General features: G+C 39.6%; 2 protein-coding genes across 2 annotated transcripts in view; both read right to left on the reverse strand.

The window, feature by feature from the left end:
- The window catches only part of rps12 (ribosomal protein S12), an 86,059-nt gene that overhangs the window by 13,840 nt on the left and 46,849 nt on the right, over positions 1-25,370 (reverse strand). The window lies entirely within an intron of this gene.
- On the reverse strand, positions 1,428-21,573 carry sh3bgrl2 (SH3 domain binding glutamate-rich protein like 2). Its single transcript, XM_072697160.1, has 4 exons — positions 21,322-21,573; positions 12,082-12,267; positions 8,711-8,791; positions 1,428-6,056 (listed from the first exon to the last, which is right to left on the reverse strand). The coding sequence occupies exons 1-4, from the start codon at positions 21,364-21,366 to the stop codon at positions 6,042-6,044; spliced, it is 327 nt and encodes a 108-aa protein (XP_072553261.1). The 5' UTR covers positions 21,367-21,573; the 3' UTR covers positions 1,428-6,041.

Here is a 25,370-nt window from a genome sequence, read left to right on the forward strand (position 1 = left end):
AGTCAGACTTTTTCACATCAGTGATGTCAGGAACCAGACATCACTGAAATAAATGATTCTACCTATAGAACCCAGAAGACAAGTGTAGGCTCACAGGTTGTTTTGGATTGGCTGTATTTTCCATTTTCCATAAAGAACCAATGGTTCTCATCCGTCACAGCTGGAAACAAACTTCTGACCTGGAAGTTTCCCTGTACCACTTCAAATCAAACCACTCTGAATAACCTTGTTTACAACTTACTGATTTAACTGTACAAATATTAATATTTCTATGGGCTATGGGGGTGGTTTCCAACCCTGGTCCTGGAGGACCCCATGTCCTTGTGGTTTTCTGCTCCAACACTCTACCTTCAACTCAGGAAATACAGGAAGGACAGCTGATTAGCTGGATCAGGTGTGTTGGGAGCAGAGTAAACACTAAAATGTGCTGGGCTGGGGGTCCTCCAGGACCAGGGTTGGAAACCACTGGGCTATGGTGTTAAAATCCCCAATCCTGCCCTCTGCTGGCAAATGAGAGACAGCCTAATTTAGGGTTATGGTGCTAGAACACCAACGGCATGTTCTCACACTCTCTGGCTCTCCTTCCTCTTTAGGCTGATGTTGAGTGAACCACATGTACAAGATCACTAGGCATAGAGTTCAATCTTCACATGTGAATTGGGCTAAACAAAATAATGCACTGAATTAACCTGACTGAATGTATACCTGATTAGTCATACCATTAGAATCTGATTACCTGGTTACAATGGCACCTGGAGCTACATATTAGGCAGCAAATAAACAGTCAGTTCTTGAAGGTGATGTGTTGGAAACAAGAAAAATAAGCATACCACTTGGACAAGATCCAAATTGTGATATTCTAGATGACCGAGTCACAACATCCCCAAAACATCAGGCAGGTCTTGTGGGGTGTCCCCGGTATGCAGTGATCAGTCCTTACCAAAAGTGCTTCACAGAAGAAAACCCAGTGAACCAGTGACATGGGCACCCAAGGCTCACTGATGATATCCATGGAGGCCCCACAATATTACCCATCACGTGGAGCTCACATAGGGTGGAACATGAGCCAGGTAGGTTCCAGGTGGGCATGGGCTATGAGTGAGTTTGTATATGTGTTGTTACTGGGATCCAGTTGGGCTTCCCAAGCCCACTCTAAGCTGACATGGGTCCCATCTAGGCCCCATGTACAGTGTACAACCCAGATTAGGGACAATTTTTACCCCTCCTATTACTGACTCTGGTGGGCATACATGTGTGGGACCAACATGGAACCCATGGACAAAAGTTTCTGGTTCTGGTAGGCAGTTAGGGTTCAATGTCATGGCTGATCGGTGTACACACAGCCTTCATAGTTACATTAATAGCTCCCTGTAAAGCCTTCCGGAATACAAACTGTAAATTCATCAAGCATTCATGGGCAGAGAATATTTTTATAAAACACTGATCTTTATTAGAGTCGTAGAGATTTAGTGTGAAAAATAGACAACTGTAAACCTGAACATACATCATCTACTGCTGAGAAAGAGGAATGTTTAAGTAGGCCTTTGTGTGTGTGTGTGCGTGTGTGTGAGACAGAGAGTGTGAAAGGAAGACAGAGGCTGGAGAGCTAGAGAGCAGTGTGTGAGTCTGTGTGTGCGTTGTGTGTTAATGTATTAACGCAGAACTCATTCATGTGGAATCATTTAATGAAACAGAGGAGGGGGGGTGGGATGGTTATGGAATAGACAAAGACAGGGAAAAAGAGATGTTGTGTGTGTGTGTGTGTGTGTGTGTACAGATACATTAAGCAGTTTAGCTGTAGGATATATTCTCCTGTACATGAACACGAGTTTCATTGTCTTTAGGCATCACAGTGTGCTACATCAAACATGCTAGTGCATACACCTGAGAGAGTCTAACCGAGGCAGTGAGGAGAGAAAGAGAGAGAGAGAGGCTGACCCTTCGGAAACTTGCATTGACATGTGACCTGTTTGCACATACACGGTTTGGGAAGAGCTTTGTTTACACTAATCGAACATCCCAGCATAAGTCAACCTGACCTCCATCTCTTTATTTCAGCAGCAAGGTCTCCATTAACATATTGTATGTGGATACTAGCATAACGAATAAAAGATCAACCATTGCTTTAAAGCAACATTATGTAGCATCTTTCCCCCAAAACAGCAGCTTCACAATTATGCTGAAGGAGAATAGCGTCTCTGTCATTGCCACTCCGGCCCGGTAACGCTGCTACTGCACTGTGGAATTTTGGTGGAGCTACACGAGACCTCTCGTCAGAACTGTGCATTGCTCCTCTACCGCCTCAGTCCACATGCTTCTTTCCCTTCAAATGCTGCTTCTGTATCTCTACAGATGCACTTGTGTGACAGCTGTCCATAAAGGGGATTATGTTTACAGCAGAGGAGTAAAAGTGAATTACACTCCCCAACAGTAGTGGGAGCCAAAGGCTTGCACAAAGTGGATGAATCTTTTTGCGAAATGCTGTATAGAAAAGCATTTACTGAATAAAAAACTGTATATCATAAGCGGCCTGCTGCTGAGGCATTTCCTCAGTCATCATGATTGTCAGTGTATTTTTTTCTTCCCCCGTCTTATGCTGTAAAATACCTTTCCATATCTCTCAGGGTTTTATTTTAACTATTAAATCATGATATCATCATTTGCATAATTAAAGATTTAACTCAACAGCTGGGCGGAAACCTGGCTAGTTTGACGCAGTACAATAACACAGATAATCATGTCTATGCATTTGCCTTAGAAAAGAATAGGAAACCTGTTAACTCAAATTTCATAACAGAAGCCAATAGGCCAATAGTTGCTTCAGCATTTGTACCATTGGCTCTATTATAAGTGTGTTGCTGAGTCAGCCTCTTTTCTTAGTTTTTTTACTAATTGGAAACATGAAAATTACTCTCTGTGGTAACTGACCTTATGCTACATAGGCTGAATACCAATGTTCCCTTATTAATAACACAATTGTTGTGATATCAAAATTTAAACACGTGGTTCAAAAATGGACACAGTACATATTTATCTGACGTACTTTCAGGTGTATATACTAATACTAAGACTATTTGGTCCACAAACATTGCTGATGTTCCCCACTCACTGTGCTCCATCCCAGAGCTAAACCAAGCTACAGTGTGATGCTGCCCACGTCTGGAGGAGGCCGGTTCTGATTTCAATTCAGTGTAAGGATACAGTATTCCCAACATTACATGCATGCACTGTTCACATGTGGATAACAGAGTTACGAGGGGTCAGAAAAGCTCACAGAAAGAACAACATAGATATACTTCATAAAGAGACACTCGCAATGGAAAAGGCAGTGTTAACAACAAAGCTTCTGAAAGGATCAGTTTTCTAAAAAATCTGAACACAGCTCTCCGAGGACATTGTTACTTTACAGCCAGCATTGTGCCTAAATAACTCTGTATATAAGCAGTTTGTTCTGTAAAAACTTAATAAAGTTCTGAAATTGAACCCGCTATTGAACCCTGTGAGAAAGAGAAGTGTTCAAAATCTGATGTGTTTTGACTTACATGACATTATATGACTGTCAACCTCACCAACAAACCAGCAGGCTTTGTTAAATATGGTGTTTAAAAAGATGCTGACAAGAAAATCCTAAAGTTTGAGTAACAGTGCTGTTACATAATAGAGCTGAAGTGTAATAGTAGCCTTTTTTAATAGTGTGTATTTAGAGTCATTCATAAGCCCCACAGACATAAAATTAGTCACTTTGCCTATGGTGGTAGTAACTTCAGGCTCCTGCAGATGGCACTGCATGAGGATGATTGGTCTCATAGATTGAGAAGAGGTGGTATAATGCAGTGAATGTCTTGTTCCATGTGTGAAAAATGGATCACAAAGCAGATGTTATTGCTATTGGCTAAGAGGAGTGAATGCATTCGGGCATGCCAAAGACCAAATTGTGAAGGAAGTAGCTAAACCTGCAGGTGTATGGAAGCGTACGGTCATACGGGTCTACCAGCAGTGGCAAAAGTCCCACTCTATAGGAAAAAAAATTGCTTGGGATTGCTTATATCGACTGATGAATTACCTTGTAATTCAGTGATATTCAGTGGAAAACATGTACAGAACAAACTGTATGATGTTTGGAACCTAACTGTTTATCACAGAAGGGTACATTTTAAGTACGTCATTTAGTTTTCCCACAGACAAAAACAACATAGACCCAGACGTCTCTTATTTGGACATACGGACGACAGGAAAATGATGCAAGACTTTGAAGGTCTGCGTAAGTGTAAGTGTAAGGTCTATTAATACCTGGTTCTATATTGTATTTATATTAAAAAAAATATTAAGACTTTTTGAGAACTGTGTTTTTTAAGGGGGGAAATGCATTTAAGGACAATTGGCCTCATTCACCAATATCTTCCTAAGAAAGTCTACTTCAGATTCATTCAATTGTTCACAGCTCTGCTCTTATAGTGATAAGAAACCACTGGTGATTGTCAAAATCTTTATGAAAACTGTGCAAGTGAGTTTTTAAGGAGAAATTTCTTCTCAAGAATGGTTGGTGAATTAGGCCCAAACACAGTCTTCCTATTTGGGATGTGTTCAGTTTATGAGGACACTGGGATCCATCACTATAAGAGCAGAGCTGTGAACAATTCTGCACTTTAACAGACACATACTTTTTATTTGGACTTTTCTCAAGAACAGATTTCTGAACATTATTGGGGAGATTTCTCTTAAATTAAAGGAAAGCTTTTCTGAACCCGACCCCTGGTCTTTCATCAGCTGAATGTGATCTGTTTGAACAGAATAAACACTAAAGTGTGGAGAGCTGTGGTAGTCCCTGACCAAAGTTTCGCAGCAGGGGTGTAGGCAGTGGAAACATAGAGGCGAGGTCAATGCATGCATATTTTGCTCTGATTCTGTGTTTCCTGTACAGGATCATGCCCTGGGCCTCTGGCCTGAACAACATTAGGCTTCAAAGCTTTATAAAGGACAACACTGCGTCAGGAGCCAAGGCTGTTTCCCTGTTCGCCTCAGTCTTTCCTTATTCCACAGAGGAGTTTCATCTACCTCTCACTGACTATCATTCATACAAACACATAGATATTCACACTTACAGGGCTATGCTTTGCTCAAATCGCTCAACTGATCTATACATGCCCCATCCACATGACTGTTTCTTCCAAGCAACTGTTGCCAGGTGGGACAAGCATTACTGTGCATTAGCAAAAATCTCAATTCTCAATTTTGTTGAATGGGATTTGTGCCAGTTCGGTAAAGTTTTTCCAACCTAGTAACATTTGCAATGTCAGAATGTGGGCAGCGGTGGGTTTATCTCATGTTAGAATTCACTTCAAATTATTCATACACAGAAGACGCAAAGCATGACCTACTAGGTACAGTACACAGATAAACTCATATAAGGTATGTAGATGCTTACAAACAGCTTACATGGATCACTGTACCCCAGACAGACACAGAAACATGGGTCACTGCTGTCCAATGAAAAACATGCATGTTCATTTTTTCAGTTTTTAGTTTTCTCTGTGGTTTGAACCCTGGAGCTGCTCTGTAAACTGTGTTAATAATTCCGGATGAATAGACCGATAGAAATGCTCTAAATGACTTGGAATAAACTCTTATTTTATATTAACTTCCATCCAAAGTTCTGAGCATTTTTGCCCTCTTTCCGTGAAGTAATCATTTTGGAGATACAGGTTTTTCACTGGATAGCGACGTATACACTGGATAGCGACGTATACAGTATTTCAAACACAAGCTGTATCAGTGTGATCATCATAGGACTAGCAGGTCATGCAACAATACAAACATTAAAAAACAACAGCAACAACAACAAGAGCATCAGAAATAAACATCATCAGGTCAGGATAGGTCTCTATAATCCACTGAGAGTAATTAGTCTCGGCTGGTGGGCAGCAGGTTTGGGGGTTTGGCAAAAGCACGGCTGGCAGTGAGGGCGTCACACTCTCGGGCAGAAAGATACATCACAATACAGATCCACAGTGCTTCAGTTCAAGTGATGTTCATCTCACAGCCTAGGATTCAGAATCCTGCAGAAGTGTCAGAGTTACAGAGTTAAAGGGTAAAACATGCTGCATTTAATGGGATCATATCCTGCATTTTTCTTGTGGTCAAATTTCTTTAATCACTTTTTATCTTATTTTATTCCACTTTTCATATTTTTCTTAGTCTTATTCTTTTTGTTGTTACTTGATAAAAGTTGTTGTTACTTTTATCATGTTTATTAGTATTATTATATTAGTCTTTAATCTTACTTTCCTTAGATTATAATTGTATAATTTTTTTTGGTTGTTTTAAAATCTTACGTTGGCGTAGTTATTTAAAAAAAAACTTTTTTCTCCTAATTCTGTTGTATATTTATGTTTATTAATTCCTATTTCTGATTTAATGTTTTTTTTTTTACTTTAACTAATTACATCCCAATTTGTTCATTTTATGATATTATTTACTCGTATCTTGATTGTTTTCATCATAAAGCTTTTAATTTATTCATTTACCTCCACTGCTTTTAGTTTAAGTTTATTAAATATAAGTTTTATTTTCCTGTTTATTGTGAATGCTTGGCTACATTGAAAAATGAGGGTCATCCTTGATGGACTTCCTCTAATTTCTGTTCCTTAAAATAAAAGTGTTACCATATATACCCTGTAGAAGGCTGCAGTGACTCGTTTGCTTCCAGATGGTCATGACCGTGGTCGCCATGTTGAGCTTCTTCAAGTGACAACACACACTTTTACTTTAACATGAATGTTTGGGGTTAAAGTGCTTGCAGGCTGAAAGAGCACTCATATATAACCATGTTCATTTTGACACGTTAACACTGTTTCCATAATTTTTCAAACTATATGATTTCATTAAAGAATCTACCAGAAGGATTCTTTTCAGTTTTCAGCACTTCTTTAAGCTTCTCATCCATATTCAATCTTCTGTGCATAGTTTGCTGTCATATCCCCATAAGCCATCTGTGTATACGGTATGCCTAAAGTCAAATTTATCTTCTAAATGCTATACTGGATCTACACTGTCATACTGACTAGTTAACTGATGCTGGTGTGCTGTGTGGCTTTACATTTCTCTTGGGACGGATAATCAGATTATTCCCAAGCTCAGAGCCAGGCTATGGGCGTGCATGCATTGTGGGAAATTAAATTCTGCTGATAATTGCCTTTTCATATGAGGTCAGCTGACATTCGCTACAACAGCATAAAGTATTATTAGCCTTCAAGGTTCAAATCTGTCATCCGGGCATAGCGAGGACACTGATTCATTTTCCATCTATTTTTTGTTTAGTATTTGGTTCTTCTGCTGATCATGCGAAAAAAAAATGCATCCCTTGAATATGGATAAATCCAGCACACAAGACAGGAGAGGGGAAAACTGCTGGAGAACAAGACTGTATAAAGTGAGAAGTGGGTGTGGAAGGGAAGATAAACATGGGCTAAATATTAAGACAAGACAACCTTATTCCCCATTAGTGTTTGGACACAGATGGAATCTGGCCTCCCCCTTTAACTCATCCGTCCAGTGAACACACACATACACACTAGTGATCAAACACACAGTGAGCACACGTGCCCAGAGCGGTGGGCAGCCATTGGGGCAGTTATCGGACCCACAACCCTTTCATCAATAGCCTGGTGCTCTAACTGCTTACCCACCATAAACATGGATCAATTGGTACTTATACTTTACTTTAGTTGAATTACATGAAAACACCCATAGAAACTCTCCTCCAGGACAGTGATAGGTCAAGATGGAATGGCCCACAATAAAACACACTGTGATTGGTTAGAGGGCTTTTTGCATACTGCAGCCTTTAACATACAGTGCTGTAAAATAGTATTTGCCCCATTCATAATTTCCTCTATCTATAAACAGGAGTAAACACACAGTGCAGTGTTAATTGACCTCTCTCTTTACTGAAGATAAAGATTATTCTAAACCTGTATCATCCGGTTTAGTTCCCAGTTTATTTTCTTTACATTTTTGTTAGCTAATATTTAATATTAGTTAAGTAATATATGATAAAGAGATAAAGACAAGTAGACACACAACAAAGATTTTAACCCATTCTGTTAAAAATGAATAAATATTTAATTTATTAGAATTAAAAATACTGGAGTAAAATTGACCCAGCAGTGACAATAGAGGGCTGAGAGATGCCAAACCATCAAGACCAACAAAATCTCAATAATAAAAATAAATAAATAAATAAAACATGTAATAAATGAAATGTGTTGAATGTCCAGTTTTTGCTAATGTACAGAGAACAGCAGTTTCTTTGTGAAATGGTGGAAAAGTTCACTACACTGTTCATGAATGAACTCCTTAAACAGCCTAGGGCCACCTGTAGGCCGAAAGTGTTATTATAATCTTCTATTACTAGAGAATATTCCCACCAGTTTGAACAGAAGTGCCTGTAGTTACTGAAGAATACACCAACATTAGTATGTAATAAGCCTTTCTGCTTTAAGGGGCTAATATTATTATTATTATTTATTGAGCTAAAAACAATGTTTATGGAGATAATATTCTACGTTCTGATGGTTACACATGCACTGGATTCATTTGACATTGGGGATAATATTGCTGTTCCAGCTGAACATAACAGGAGAGTTTAATGAGCATTCCTTTTAAAATCAACAAGCAATAGTGTGTGATTGTGTGTGTTGTGTTTCTGTACCTTCACTGAGGGCTTAGCGCTGAGGCGGAGAAATGAAAGCACTGTGTTGGTTTCCTTAGACTGGAAGAAATCTTCATAATCCTGAAAGAACAAAACACAGAATGGAACCAAAGGGATATGATGAATCTCATATTCTTGTGTTCTGGCGTTTTAACGCTTGTTCTGTTTTTTGTCATTGTTTGGACAGTGAAGCATGAGGAGCTGCTTCATGAGGAAAGTCATGAGTAATGAGGAAAGTAGGGTTGGTCGTATCCATGCTGACGTATCGATATTAGAGGTGGTAAATCTGTATTTCTAGGTTTGAAGATGGGGCCACAAACATTTGGACATATAGTGGATGTGTCTCTCTCTTAGTTTTCTCTTAGTGCAAACAGACACTCCAATAATGGAAATTTTGCTCTCTCTCTCTCTCTCTCTCTCTCTCTCTCTCTCTCGCTCTCTCTCTCTCTTTCTCTCTTTCTTTCTGTTCCTTAAACAGAAAGTGTGAGTCACTTTATGGGAAATAGTACTAATAAGCGTTCACCTCCCTAATTATCACTGTAGAAATCACAAGTTTACCTCTTTATTGTGCAGTAAAAATTTTTTTTATAAAAAATGTAATAATTAAAATATGATTTATTACAAATATTCAAAAATATAAAAGGAAACTGTCAGAAATTGTGATTGGTCAAATGGTCTGAGAGGCAGGGCTCTAGGAACTGACATTACAGTAGAGGGATATACAATGTAAAATCCAACTAACACTGGTCATTCACACACACACAAACATTATTCACACACACTGACCCTCATGAACAGAAGTTTTAAATCTCAGGTCAGAGTTTGATGTAAAGCTTACTGTTGGGACAAAAGACCACACTCTCATTTACATCATTATTCCAGCTGAAGCCTCATACATAACACACACAGACACAGACACATTATTACACACTATATGGACAAAAGTATTGGGACACCCGCTTATTTATTGTTTCTGTTTAAAATCAAGGATATTAAAAAGAGTTTATCCTGCTTTTGCTGGAGTAACTGTCTCTACTGTCCAAGGAAGTCATTCTACTAAATTCTAGAGAAGCACTGCTGTGAGGACTTGATTGCATTCAGCAACAACAACATAAATTAGGTAAGGATGATGGATGATTACCACCCCACTTCACCTTCAACTCCCCAACTCATTTCAAAGTATTGGATGGAGCCCAAGTTTACCCCAGGCATGGCATTAGGCATGGTGCCAATAGGTTCATCTGCTCCAGAGTGTCATATTCTGTTGGCGCTTCTTCTCTACAGGGAGCAGACAGGCTGTGTGTGTGTAGTGCTGTGTCAGCAGTAGGTGCAACTTAAAGTAGCTGAAAGCATTTATTAAAAGGGGTGTCTATAAACATTTGGACATATTGTTTATGCACTAAGACGAGCATGAATAATAACTGGAGGTCCCATATGTGTGTGTGTGTGAGAGAGAGTATGTGTGTCACTGCAAAAACTAATCAAAACTGAATGGATGGTCAAAACAGAGGTTGGAAAATGAACACCACAACTACAGGAAGGAAATACCATGTGTGATCATGTGATTGGATCACAAAAAACACACTGGCTAAAAAGCAGTGGAAGTCCAGTACAGAAAGTATCTGTGCAGCATCTCTGATGAAAATATGTACCAGAAAGATGAACATTCGACAGTATTGGGATGAGGATAAGGAGACAAATGTCAGATAATCAACACTTTTAAACACACTTCATTGATTACTACCTCCATATATTGATCTTCAATAAGTATTCAGTCAAATCTAGTCCATTCTAGGCTCATTAGGTACTGAGGGTTCTTTTGCTCTCATTGATTCTTGAGATTTAGCTACACGTATTAACATATTTGCCCTGACACTTGTATCACTAATTTAGCCAATTTTCAGTTTTTGACTTGCCAGTTGTGCCTGTGATCTAAATTCCATGATGAATGGACCAATAGGAATGCATTGACTCCTAAGAAGCTTTTTATTTCTTCTACTGAAAGTTGCCATTTTGGAGATACAACATTTTTGAGTGATCACTCATGTTTGCTGACGGTGGAGCGCAAGGATTCCAATGTTTCAGGGTGTTCATGTCTGTGTTACCTTCTGGTTCTCTCCTTTAAGCTAGGCTGTTATAGCCAGGTCTGCTGGAGTCGCTAGCCACACTCTAATAATTTATGGCACGGGTTGTCTTCAACGTTTTAACGTTTCTAAGTTCAGCCATGTCACACCATCGCTGCATTCTCTTCACTGGCTTCCTGTAGCTGCTGCCAGCATCAGATGTAAAACCCTGACGCTGGCCTACAAAGACAGGAATGGACCAGCCCCCCGTACTTGATGGCAATGTTCAAAAGCCGATCTCACCAAGAGCCCTTTCAGCTTCAAGTATGGCTCGGCTCGACCCGCCATCCCTTAAGATCCACGGAAGACGAGCGTCCAGACTTTTTTCTGTCCTGCACTGAAGTGGTGGAACGAACTTTCCCTGGGTGTCCAAACAGTCAGTCGCTCGCTATCTTTAAACGCAGACTGAAGACCCTCCTCTTCTGAGAGTACTTGGGCAAAGAGTAGAGTATTATGGTCTCCATATTGACTTGTGTTTAGTAGTGTCTAAGCTTACGGGTATTTTTGATTTTCTTTAGTTTATTCAAACTAGCTGAGGTTATTCTTGAGTAAACAGCGAAGCACTTTTGTAAGTCGCTCTGGATAAGAGCGTCTGCTAAATGCCGTAAATGTAATGTAATAATCTTCATATTCTCTGTTCTCAATAAATCCAAACAGAACTAATATAATCTCTTTACTCTATTCTGGGTTGGCTGATGGAAGACTGACCTTTGAGATTTCCCCTACATTCCCGGCATTTGCTACACCCCACACCTTCAAACTACTTCAAAACTACATCTCTGTGTCATCCTGATGTACCAGAGTTTGGATAAATGATGGGACTGTTTCAGCATTATTATTATTATTATTACTACTGTTCAGAATAGCAACATTAATCAGAAACTTGTGCATAACAATGGACTTGTGATTTTATACCATTAATTAGTAAATATATGTAAAGTGTTTGTGACCAGAGGTCGATGGGTCCCAATGTTTCTTCCTCCACCTAGCTGTTGTCGTATATGTCTGAACTGGTTACTTTACAGTAGAGGGGAAAACATGTATAATGCATAATGTCTATTATGTATAATGTATATGATAATGTATACGGCTGTAATGTTTTATTTTGGGTCATTTTGGACTATTTCTGCCTTCTTAAGTTTTGATATGGAAGCAATGACAAGCAGTTCACAGATGAGTGCGTGGTTTACTGATGACTTTGTGATGATTTATTGATAAGTGTGTGAGTGCCTTTTGAGACACACTCACCCCGCAGTAGACGGCTTCATTAAAGATCTGAGGGGGCAGTGGGTTGCCCTTCTCTGGTCTTTTGTCAGCTGGAATGTTCTGGTACATCCACAGTCTCTGCTCCTCCAGCATGGTGATGTCCACTTCCTCAAAACTGATCCGGTTTGCCTCCAGGAAGCCCACCACGGCCTGCTGATTCTTCTTTACCTGAGGAGCAGCATGGAGTGGACCAGGTTTAATATAAAATACTTACAGGGGTATAAAATGCTCTGAGGTAATGTAATTATGTGCATTTTTCATGTGTGCACGCTTCTGAAATGTCAGAATGAATAACAAACAGTTCTCAAACCCACTTTGATCATTCAGTATTGAGTATTTTGTATCGGTTGTATCATAATAATCAAGTCAAATTCAACAATTGTGGTAAAATATAAGATTTCAGATGCCTTTGAAGAATCATGACTAGAAATTACCAGATAATTCAGACTCCAGGTGTGTGTGTGTCCATGTGTTTGTTTGTAAACAATATACAGATGACTAATGATCAGGGGGAGATTATTTGGTTACCATTAGCAAGAACATATTGATCCCTGCTAAGGGCTTAATTGAGGGAAAATGGACAGGAAGCAGCTGGACTACACACAGATACACAAACGTGCACACACAATAATACAATGACCACTCTATGCTCACACACACACCTATTCACAAGAGAGTTAATGCATGTGCATAAAATGGTGTGGGGGTAGCAACGATATTACAATGCCACAATAAGAGCTGTAAAGAAATCTCTGAACTGGGATGAATAACTGCTACACTATATGTCCAAATGTTTGTGGACACTACTTTAAATTTACTTTAAATTGCTGACACAGATGTGCAAATGCACACACATATCTTGTCTAGTCCCCATCAAGAAGTACTGCCAGTAGAATATGACCTCACTAATGCTCTTGTCTGTAAATGCAATCAAATCCTCATAACAATGCTCCAAAAATATAGTAGAAAGCCTTTATCTTTGGACAGTTACTCCAACAAGCAAAATAATTTTTTTAATACCCTTGATTTTAGAAAACAAAATTAATGAGCAGATGTCCCAATAGTTCCATAGTTGTCCATAAAGTGTACATAATGAAGCTTCTTTTGCTACAGTATTGTATTTTGATATATTATGGTATTATATTCATTACATGTTGTAAAGGATATCAAATGGAATATTTCACTGAAGGGTTAACATTGCTGAGATCCAGCACAGGTAGTTTAAGCCAAATACACACACAGGGGTGGCTTAAATGAATGTAAAGCTGGTATTGATGTCAGTTCCAGCTATCAGTAACTGTCTGGCGCTGGATACTTACCAACATTTGAACCTTTTAACCTTTTAATGCAAAAGAGGAAAAGTCAGCTTCTGAAAATTTCCTCTACTTATGTGATTCCTCCGTGCTATTAGCACTAGTGATGCCCCTATATGGGAATTAACTCCTAAGGTACTGCAAATCAAATATGCTGTCAGTGTGGATACACCGACATGGGAATTCTGGCCAGATGGCAAAATATTCTTTCTTCTTAGGATGCAACAATATGGGAATTCTGGCCTGGTGCACTGATAAGGAAATTCTGGAAATTCTATATTTTTAGGATGCACTGATATGGGAATTCTGCCCCCCTGTACCAATATGGGAATTCTCAAATATTTTTTATATTTTTAGGATGAACTGATGTGTGATGTCTGGCCTGATGTACCAAAAAGGGAATTCTCATTCCATCACAATATATTCTATACTATTAGGATGCACTGATATGACAATTCGCCCTGATTGAATTGATTTGACTTAATTACAAAATATTCTATATATTTTTATATAGATTATATATTTTATATATGATGCACTGGGATTCTAGTCCAATGCAGATGTGGGTATTCCAGCATAATGGCAATATATATTTCACATTTCTAGGATACACTGATATGGGAATTGAGGCCTAATGCACCAATGAGGGAATTCTGGTTCCAAGACAATAGATTCTATACTATTAGGATGTACTGATATGGTCATTCTGACCCAATACAGATATGGGTATTCTAGTCTATATTTTTATACCAATGTGGGGATTCTGGCCTAATGGCAATATATTTGATGTTTTTCAAGTACATATTTGTGGATGTTGTTATATCACATGATTATTAAGAAACTGGAACTATCTGCATCCAATTCGTATTATGTAGAAACACAACATTCACAATGCTTTACACTTCAGACGTCTTCTATTGCTATTCTGAAACAAGTCAGTGATTAGTAGCGATATAAACCATGGTCGCACACAGACAGCTCAAGGTTCACATACTGATCCATTTTCCTGTGCCTCCTCCACAAATCAACACACATATGCACACAGGGTGAGGCATTAATAGCAGAGGTGTGTCCTGATCATGTCTGGAAAAAAATCCAGTACATGTGAGAGAGAGAGAGAGAGAGAGCAGGGAGTGGTAGATGGATATGGAGATGGAGTCTCTCTCTCTTTCTTTGCCTCACTTTTTTCCCTGTGATCTCTCTTGCTCTCACTCTCGTCATCTTGCTCTCCCCCCGTCTCATTCATGTCTCTCGTTCTTTAATTCTCTCTCTGTCTTTGCTGACAGTGCAGTCTGCATTGCTGGTCACTGCCAGTAGGACTAAACAGTCACTAGACCACCCCCCCCCCCCCCCCCACACACACACACACACAACTTACACACACATATTACATTTTTGCAAGCTGGTCATAAGTATATCATTATAAGCAAATCTGTCTGCAGCATCTATCTATAGCTGTCATAATTTATGTGTGCATTTGTGTGTGTGTGTTGGAATAATTCCCCATTTTTAAATAGAGCACAGAACAAAAGCTGGTGTTCTCCTGCATGAGACACACACACAGGGTGACAGACACACACACACTCACACAATGTAGCTATTGTTTTATCTGCAAAACAAAAGAGTGAAGATAAAGATGGTGGGTTGCAGCTTATTGTACATGACCCCTTTTTAAAAACCCATTTGGCCCCACTCCAACCTCTTCAAAAAATCCTCTATAAAAAAACATAACAGTACACAACAGGATCAGATATCAGGCTGTTTTCATTCATATCGGCATACACACAAAAAATAAACACCATGAGCTCAGTCTGCTGTCTAAATAACTGCTGGAAATCTCTATTGTCTCAGACAACATCAGCTGTAAACGAAGGCCAGACGGTCAATGAGGAACACAAACTGGGTTAGGTAATTCAGTCAGGATGAATGATGAGTGCTGTAAAGCTGCATGTTTATCACCAAGCAATTGACCAGTCAGTAGAATGTGGGTCCTCTATCACTGTGCACAGAAAACTACAGAAATAGAAAAAAACAAAATACATTTCCTGTTTACGTACATTATTTGCTGATCAGCCGTAACATTAGCACCACCTGCCTAATATTGAGTAGGTCCCTGTTGTGCCACACAACAGATCTGACCATTCGAGGCATGGACTCCATGTCCCATATTACAATATTTTATCGTATTGTGATGAATTTCATTATCGTGGTACACGATATGCTTTTATGAGTGTACCGTGAATATTGATTAACTGCACGTGAAAGTCTTATTAAACTGAATGGAGTGCAGCATATTTTGAGTAAAAATCACAGTACTCAGTGTGGGACAGTATTTGTATAGCGGTTTTTACAAAGTTTACGCTGTTGATACATTAATATTGCAATATATTGCAATAAATATTGTATATTGTAAATTATGTCTTTAAATATTGTGATATCAATTTTCCATAGCGCCCAGCTCTAGTTCAAGGGGTTAAATAAAAGCTAATGGGCAGCTGCTGAATTCTGAGTGCTTATTGAGGTAAACTGTATATATAAAACTCCCACAGAGACAAAGATAAGAGTAAAAAGAATACTGGAATCATAAATATTATTAATTATATTTATATAAATATATTATATAATTAGTATTAATTCCAGTATTAATTATATAATACTGGAAGTCAGGTTTAAGACCAAGTTAAATGCTTTGATGTCTGTGTGTGTGTGTGTGTGCATGTGTTTGTGTATTGCATATAGATAGAGCACTGCCAGCAAAAGAGATTAGAAGCATTCAACAGTTTGACACTGAGCAGTTTTCACCTATGCTCACATGATCATAATCTGCTTAGTCACATCTCTCTCTCTCTCTCTCTCTCTCTCTCTCTCTCTCTCTCTCTCTATCTATCTCTCTGTCTCTCTGTCTCTCTCTCGCCTTGTAACTCTGTAACTGTCACTGGGAAAACATATTCAGTGCCTTAGTTAGAGAACATAACTGTTAGGCTGTGCATTGGCAATAGCCTGACAACAGGATATATATCACGCTACAGGGGTTACGATCAAAATTTATGACAACTGTCATAGTATAAAAAACAGACCATCATATGCATAAAATCTAACTAAAAAAAACTGACTTTTTATCCAATCAGAACAGTGGGATCTGAGAGCACAACACTGCCATCTTGCAGTTGGGGGGTTTAAGCACAACACAAAAGGAACCACTGTCTACCACCAATCTTTACATGTGAACTAATTATTAAAAGTAGATTTTTGAGAGTATTGTAAAATATAAAATGGCAATACTTTGAAACCAATAACAGTATCATTCACTATATAGCTATATATACATATATACACTTTCTCTCTCCTATTGTCTCTCTCTCTCTCTCTCTCTCTCTCTCTCTCTCTCTCTCTCATTCTACAGTTAATGTCAGCTGCCTCTTCTCAACAACTGTCCTCACCCATACCCTCTTTATTCAAACACCCCCCCTGCACATATCCTGCAAAAACACACCCAACATACACATGTCAGAGATGAAAGATCTCTCTCACACACACATACACACACACACACACACACACACACACAGCCTGACAATGCAGATATCAGATTTTTGTGATGGTGATTTGATTACAGTGCTAGAGTGTGTGTGTGCATGTGTATGTGTGTGCGGCATATCTAATTACATCTCCTTAATCACCAGTTCCTCATTTATTAAGTTATTGTGTGTGTGTGTGTATGTGAGAGAGAGAGAGAGTGAGAGAGAGAGAGAGAGAGAAAGACAGAGACGACCTACCTCACCCTATCTCACTGTTCAGCATTTACAGAAACACTTTCAGTTGTTATTCTTTTCTTTTACTGAAGTTTTTTTTATGTATATTGATGTGACCACACAGAAACCTTGTATCTCTAATTTTGTTTTTCTTTACATTGAATAGAAACGCTCCACAATGACTCTGAATAAAATCTTTTTACATTGACTTCCATTGGACATTCCCAGTTTTTTCCTTGTCCTAAAAAGATTTTTGGAAGTTTTTTTGCTTCATAATTATTGCTTTCATTATACATTCTGTTGTTAGTGTTATTGTCATGTCAATAAAGCTACTCAAATGTCTTAAATGTTGAATTTTGAAAGAAGAGAGGGAGACGGACAGAAATACACACTTTAGTCTGTGCCGAAACTATGATTAATCTGTTCATCAGAACTTTGCTGTCATTCAAACACCTGAGAGACAGAAAGAGAGACAGACAGATAAAAGGAAGTAGAGAGGAAAAGAGAGAGAGAGACAGAAAGAGAGACAGACAGATAAAAGGAAGTAGAGAGGAAAAGAGAGAGAGAGACAGAAAGAGAGACAGACAGATAAAGAGAAGTAGAGAGGAAAAAGAGAGAGAAAGACACAGAAAGAGAGACAGACAGAGAGAGAGAGCCTAAGGAACAGAAAGTGAAAAAGAGAAAGAGAATTAAAAGAGGGAGAGACAGAGATACAAAGTGGGGGAGGAGAAGATTGGGAGAGGCAGAGAGAGAGACAGAGAGAGAGACAGAGAGAGAGAGAGAGAGAGAGAGAGAGAGAGAGAGAGTCAGAATTTATATGCAGGTCTAAAAATAACTCCTTGACTAAACAAGTCCGCGTTTTGTAGAAATACGGACAGAGTGGAAATCAGTGCATTACTCATTTCGGCCACTAATGCCGCCCCCATTACAGCAACCGTACTGTAAACCTCTCCATCTGATAACCAGCAAGAACAGCCTGACTCCGGCCACGAGCAGATACAGTGCCCATTCACTCCACATCCCATATATGGAAACTAAGCTGTTAAAATGCTCACTTTTATTTAATTATTTATCATTTTAGAAAAAACAGCACATTTACACCCATACAGTAAATATCGATATTTCAAAGTATTACAATATTATGTTTTGCAATAGAGCATCGATCGTTCCCTTTTATCAGTGAAATCGGACATTGTGTTGTGTGGGTTTTCTAAAGAAGCTAATCTTACCATTATTCACCTCATTCTGCCACACCCACTTTCAAGAGTTAGTTTCTTCAGTCCTTGGTCTTTCCATGGTTTATGGATGTATCGCATTCAAAGTAAATGCAGTCTGAAGGAGGCTACTGCTGTGGACGCTGATCATAGTATCCTAGTAGCTTGCTATGCTAACCCAACATTCCAACATGCTATTTAACACTATTTACAACATAGCTATCTAGCTTTCCAACACAAAAAGATTGAAGTGCTCTAGGCCATTATATCCAAAAAAGAGGATCTATGTCTGTGGTTAAAGGCGCTAAATCTAAAACTCCAACGTCCATAAGCCCTGGAAACCAGCACCAGAGCGTCCTTACACAGAGAAATGGCTGAGTTCTGAACCTCCGGTGAAGCAGACACGTGGGAATGTTAGATGGCAAGGTAAGACAGTAATAGGTAATACAGCAGGGCCAGGTGTGGGATAGAGGGGTATAAAGCCCCCAGCATTGAGCTGTGGAGCAGTGGAACTGTGTTCTCTGGAATGATGGTGGTGCTCCATCCAGTATGTTTAGGATCATTTGGTGATGAGGTGGGGTGGTGATCATCCAACATCCTGACTTCACTAACGCCCTTGTAACTGAATGCAATCAAATACTCACAGCAATGCTCCAAAATGTAGTAGAAAGCCTTCTTCCCTTGACAGTAGAGAGTGGAGTTACTCCAACAAAATCAGGATCAACTCTTTTTAATACCCTTGATTTTGGAAGAACCAATGAATGAACAGGCGTCCCAATACTTTTGTCCCTTATAATGCATTTTAATATCTTTCTTACTGGAGTAAAACTGAATGGAAGTGAATGTTGCAAACTAAGCTCTTTATAACACATGTTGTCACAAAGCAGCTTTACATAGACCCCTGTTTGAGCCTCTTTAGAGCAGGCAAAGGCGACAGTGGCAAGGAAAGGAAGTCCCTCAGATCGAAAGCAAGAAACCTTAAGAGGAACCAAGACCAAAAGGATACCTAAATCTCCTCTGGTCGATACCAGATACCAGAGTGTTTTTATACCCCTTTAACTTTTAAACTAAAGGAATAGCTCCCAAACACATCCACCAAGCGTGATGTAGAGCCTCACAGACACTCACAGCCTATAACGCCGTCGTTCACCACTCAGCTCAGTCTTGAGAGGTCTAAAAATCAATGCGGGTGGGGCACTCCACTACAGAACAGGAATATAATCCCTACTCTCAAGTCTAAAAGAGGAATGGACTAGGACATTTGTCCTGATCATGAAGGCTAAATGGCAGGAGAGAGCCCATTTAGGTTGAGCTGGACCGACGGCCTGTGTTTTTTCGCTGCTGAAGGTTGAGAATGTTGGTTTGTATAGTAAACATGCACTTTGGCCACCCTCGCTGTTTATTGCTTACTGTAATCCACAGTAGCAGAGAGTGGAGGCCGGCACGTCAGATCACGGCGAGTCTTTGAACCATGATGGCCCAGCAAACAATTGCAGACGACACAGAAAGGAGAGTGAGCGAGATTATAAGCGAAAGCGAGTGTCTAAGGTTACATAATGAAACACACTGTACAGGAGCAGGAGAGCCATAAGCATGAGCACAGCCCAGTGGAGCATGTAAAGAGCCATTCAAGGGAGTTGGGGGCATTTACTGAATTTAACACACACACATACACACACATATACACACACACACTGCAGTTTGTGATCGTTTTTTGATTATTTTATTTATTTTAATTTATTATTAAGGTTTTTTCAAGGGTTCTTTAGTAAAGATAAATGTTCTGCATAGAACCATCGCAACTCAAAGAACCTTCTGAACGTATAAAGTGTTCTTTATTAATGCAATGAAAACATGTACATAGCACCAAAAAGGTTCCACTACAAGTGAGGGAACCATTTTTGCTTAGAGTGATAACTAAACAGCTGCTCGTCCTAACCTTTTCATAAAGCTGTAATTTTGTGAAACAAAAACAACAACAATATTAATAGTGATAGTAATAACTACTACATGGACAAAAGTATTTGGACACCAGCTCATTCATTCTTTCTTCCAAAATCAAAAGCATTAAAAAAGAGTTTATCCTGCTTTTGTTGAAGTAACTGTCTCAAAGGGAAAAGTTTCTACTAGATTTTGGAGGAGCATTGCTGTGAGGATTTGACTGCATTCAGCAACAAAAGCGTTCCGTGAAGTCAGAATGTTGAATGATCCCCAATCTCACCTCACCCACAGCTAGCCAACTCATCCCAAAAGCACTCGAGTGCCATCATCCACCGCTCCACAGCTCAATGCTGGATGCTGTATATCTCTGTAGCCCACACCTTGCCCATTAGGCATAGTGCCAATAGGTTCATCAGGTTTATCTGCTCAAGAGTCCTATTCTATTGGCAGTACTTCTCAACTGGGACTAGACAAGCTGTGTGTGTGTGTGTGTGTCTGTATTTGCATATCTGTGTCAGCAATGAGTGCAACTTCAGCTGAATGCATTCATTTGAAGGGATGTCCACAAATAATTGGACATATTAAATTAATTGGACACAAATTAAATAAATTATACTTTATTATATAACAGTAGTATTAATATATTTATTATATAACAGTAATATTTAATAAAACATAGTAATAACAAACCTGTTTTTAAGCATATTTGTCATATTTTTTATTATTTATATTGACCTCTGGACCCATAAAAAGCTACACACACACACACACACACACCTAACCCCCTTCATAAGACCAACTATACTTCATTAATCACCTGACAAACTATGAAGACATCTAATTACGCAGATCTGTATGAAGCTTTACCTGTTTTTCAGGACAACCTACAGTACACACACACACACACACACACACACAGACAGTTTTACCACACACTTTAGTAAATCCACTGATCTGAATGAGTGCCAGTTAACAACGTGCCGTGAAAACACACCAACTCACCGCGAGAGAGCCGGACGACGAGGCGATGAAAACCCTGATGACCATCCTAATCCTCCTTCTCTCTCCCTCTCTCTCTCCTGCTGGTCCGTCTGTCTCTCTAACTGTCTCTCTCTCTTTCTCTCTCTCTTTCTCGCTCTCGTGCGCTCGCTTTGCACCCGCGGCGCGTCGTGCTGTAATATTGGGTGCACGGGGGCGCCCCCCGTATTTATACCATAATAACGGCGCTCACTCCGCAGCTTACGCGCCCTTCACTCCCCCAACAGGCTCGCAGGGAACTCACAGCGCGTATCCCGTGCACAGAAGCGGATCACAGGTGCATGCTGGGAATTGTAGTTTGTCAAAATCAAATCAAAATCAAATCAAATTTTATTTGTCACATACATAGTCATACACAGTATAACTTGCAGTGAAATGCTTTTATGACAGTCTGCCCACATCAAGCTATACAATAAAAATCTACATTATAACTTAACTAAACCTTAACTTAATGAAGTAAAGTGCAAAAGTGCAAAAGAAAAATAAAATGGAAAAAAATAGAATAAGTTACATTTAAGTTAAAGAATAAAATATAAAAATATGAAAATATAGAAATATAAGCAAAAAAAAAAACAAAATACAAATATACAAATATATATACACAGATGAAATAGTGCGTGGCTGTGTGTGTGTGTATATATGTATATATATATATATATATATATATATGTGTATACATATGTACATATTTATCTGTATGTGAGTGTATGTGTGAGTTAAAAAGAAATATTTTCGTTATTGTCCGTAGTGAGTTTTCCGTGAGCCATGGTTGTGTATTGTAGTGAGTGAGTTTGCAAATTAAGATGCAGATCTGTTGTCCTTTTTACCCAGAGAAACTGTTGACTTGCACTTAAGTTAAAAGCACTAAAAGTAGATTTACATACACATTATATGGACAAATGTATGTGGACACTTGACAAGATCTGAGATCTGTATGAGCTTGAGCAAATCCCATTACAAAGTCATTGGAATTAATATTGGGTTAAAGCATCATTATGTGAGAATTGGCATTGTGCTACCTTGCCAAAGCAAGCCTCCAAAGTTTTAGCTAAAGCTGCATAAATAAACCAGTAGGTAGAATATTTAAATGGGCTAAAAGCATCATATCATAGGATACTCCCAGCAGAAGAGTAGGAAAGATATTTGAATTTCGTCAGTCACTTTCTGGGTAAATCATAGGCAACTGAGGTGAAATGAGACAAACAGAATTATCATGAAAAACACTTGCAAACATTCACAATTGTGGGTCCGTGCATGCACAGCTCGACAGAACACAGGCATCGCAAGCGAAAGAAGCATGTGGACTGAGGCAGAAAAATAACATTACAGGGTTATGCAATTCACATGAGCGTTTTCCTGCCTGCTTTACCTCCCTTACATACAGCAGTGTCTGACATGCTATTGCTGCTATTCTCCCAATTACTAATTCTGTTACAGGCAGTGAGTTGCGAAATGTGTCCTCCGCATTTGACCCATCTGTGGTAGTGAACACACACACTCCCCACCCAGAGCGGTGGGCAGCCAACTCCAGCACCCAGGGAGCAGAGAGGGTAAAAAGGGCCTTGCTCAAGGGCCCAACAGTGGCGGTGGGTGTGTGGAGTCTTTAATAATCCACCAGTAATAAACCTGTCAGAGGAAGTCCAGGAGGATTATAAAGGACTCCTCCCACTCGGCAGCAGGAGGTACAGAAACAGCAATGCTGGAATCGTTCTGGACGGTTCTGAGACAGCTTCTACCCCCTACTGAACAGCGAGTAGTACACTGTGTCAGTCCAGTCCGTCACAAAGCTATCTCACCGATCTCATCACACCTCCACCCATACAAACACACTGTGCACCCTGCTCTTACTTGCTTACCGGAACTGTGAACTCAGTGCTCAGTCAGACTGTACCCACCAAAGACTTCTTCTCCACACTCACACTACACTTAAAGTTGCTTTAGAACAAAACTTAGTTGTAGAACAAAGGCTGGAAGCCTTCTACCCACTTCCACAGCCAGAACTAGAAAAAATTATATCCTCAGCTAATTGTACAACATGTACACTCGACCCGATTCCCTCTAAATTGCTAAAAGAAATTCTCCCAATTATAATCGGACCTCTTTTAACAATTGTAAATTCATCCCTTAGCCTTGGGCATGTACCCCAAACCCTTAAAATAGCAGTTATAAAACCTTTAATCAAAAAACCAAATCTTGATCCTAGCGTATTATCTAATTATAGACCCATCTCAAACTTAACATTCGTATCTAAGATATTAGAAAAAGCTGTGGCCCAACAACTCTGCTTATACCTGAGTAAAAATGACATGTATGAGAAATTCCAGTCTGGATTTAGACTCAATCACAGCACAGAGACAGCCCTAGTGAAGATTACGAATGATCTCCTTCTTGCCTCTGATCAAGGCTACGTATCTTTATTAGTCCTACTAGACCTTAGTGCAGCCTTTGATACAATAGATCATTCTATATTACTAGAAAGATTAGAGAAAATGGTTGGAATCACAGGGACAGCCCTATCATGGTTCCAGTCATATCTAACGGGACGCTTCCAATTTGTAAAGATAAATGATTTATCTTCAAACTACACAGAAGTAAGATATGGAGTTCCGCAAGGCTCAGTTTTAGGACCACTATTATTTACATTATACATGTTACCACTGGGCTCAGTTATAAGCAGACATGGCGTTAATTTCCACTTCTATGCAGATGACACACAGCTCTATATATCAGCCAAACCTGACGATAAATTTAGACTACAGAAAATGGAGGACTGTGTAAAGGATATAAAACTCTGGATGTCACATAACTTCCTTCTCCTTAACAGTGACAAAACCGAAGTTCTCCTTTTAGGTCCAAAAGACTCTAGAAATAAACTATCAGACTTAATGTTAGACTTGGCAGATTCTCCCATCATTCCTGGTTTAGCAGCTAAAAATCTTGGCGTCACATTCGACTCAGATTTATCATTTGAGCAACATATAGCTAATATTAGTAGAACAGCCTTTATGCAGCTTAGGAACATCTCCAAACTAAGAAACTCCTTATCACTACAAGACGCAGAAAAGCTAGTACATGCTTTTATTACCTCAAGGCTAGATTACTGTAATGCGTTACTGTCAGGTTGTTCCAGCAGGAACCTCAATAAACTTCAGCTGGTGCAAAATGCTGCAGCCAGGGTCCTTACTAAAACTAGAAAATTTGACCATATCAGTCCAGTTCTATCAGCACTTCATTGGCTCCCAGTTAAATTCCGTATTGAATACAAAATTCTTTTATTAACATATAAAGCCCTACATGGCCTCGCTCCTGAGTACCTGCAGGATCTTATAGTATATTACGAACCATCAAGACTACTTAGATCTCAGGGTGCTGGCCTCTTACGCGTTCCCAAAATTCTGAAAACCTCAGCAGGGGGAAGAGCCTTTTCCTATAAAGCCCCCCAGCTCTGGAATAACCTTCCAGATAATGTTCGGGACTCAGACACAGTCTCAATCTTTAAATCTAAACTGAAAACTTATATGTTTAGTTTAGCTTTTGGTAATTAATGTTTCTTAGATAAGGGCTGCAGGTCCAGGGGTTCGCGGACCCAGGGAATTGTAGTACTCTGAGATGCTGGAGCTGTCGTCTCGCTGCTTACACGCGATCACTCAGGTTTGTTGACGGTGGAGCAGATAGATGCTGGTGTTCTCAGGGTACGCCCGTGTCCGTGTTACCTTCTGGCTCTCTCCTTTTAATTATGCTGTGATAATCAGACCTGCCGGAGTCATCAGACATACCCAGATGCTGATGATCAACATTCTCTGCACTCCATAAAATTCCTCTTAGAACTAACTTCTCTCTCTTTACCTTCCCCGAGTAAATGGCCACCCAGCCCGATCTGCAGGAAGATTGCCCGCTGAGGTCCCCTCTACCTGCATCTAACCAGCTGCCACCTACCAGTCCAGCCAGCGGGTCCCCCCCAACCCGCCACCACCCATGGCTCACCCGCCAGCCGCTGCTGCCTGTTTGGTGGC

This window comes from Salminus brasiliensis, chromosome 14 (genome assembly GCF_030463535.1).
Source record: "Salminus brasiliensis chromosome 14, fSalBra1.hap2, whole genome shotgun sequence".
Classification (NCBI taxonomy): Eukaryota; Metazoa; Chordata; class Actinopteri; order Characiformes; family Bryconidae; genus Salminus; species Salminus brasiliensis.

What these genes read in the sequence shown, in the direction of transcription:
- sh3bgrl2 (XM_072697160.1), bottom strand. Translation starts at nt 21,366, where the DNA reads ATGGTCATCAGGGTTTTCATCGCCTCGTCGTCCGGCTCTCTCGCG. An exon ending in CGTCGTCCGGCTCTCTCGCG is followed by an intron (nt 12,268 to 21,321) that starts GTGAGTTGGTGT and finishes GCTGCTCCTCAG; the next exon opens with GTAAAGAAGAATCAGCAGGC. An exon ending in ATGAAGCCGTCTACTGCGGG is followed by an intron (nt 8,792 to 12,081) that starts GTGAGTGTGTCT and finishes TTGTTCTTTCAG; the next exon opens with GATTATGAAGATTTCTTCCA.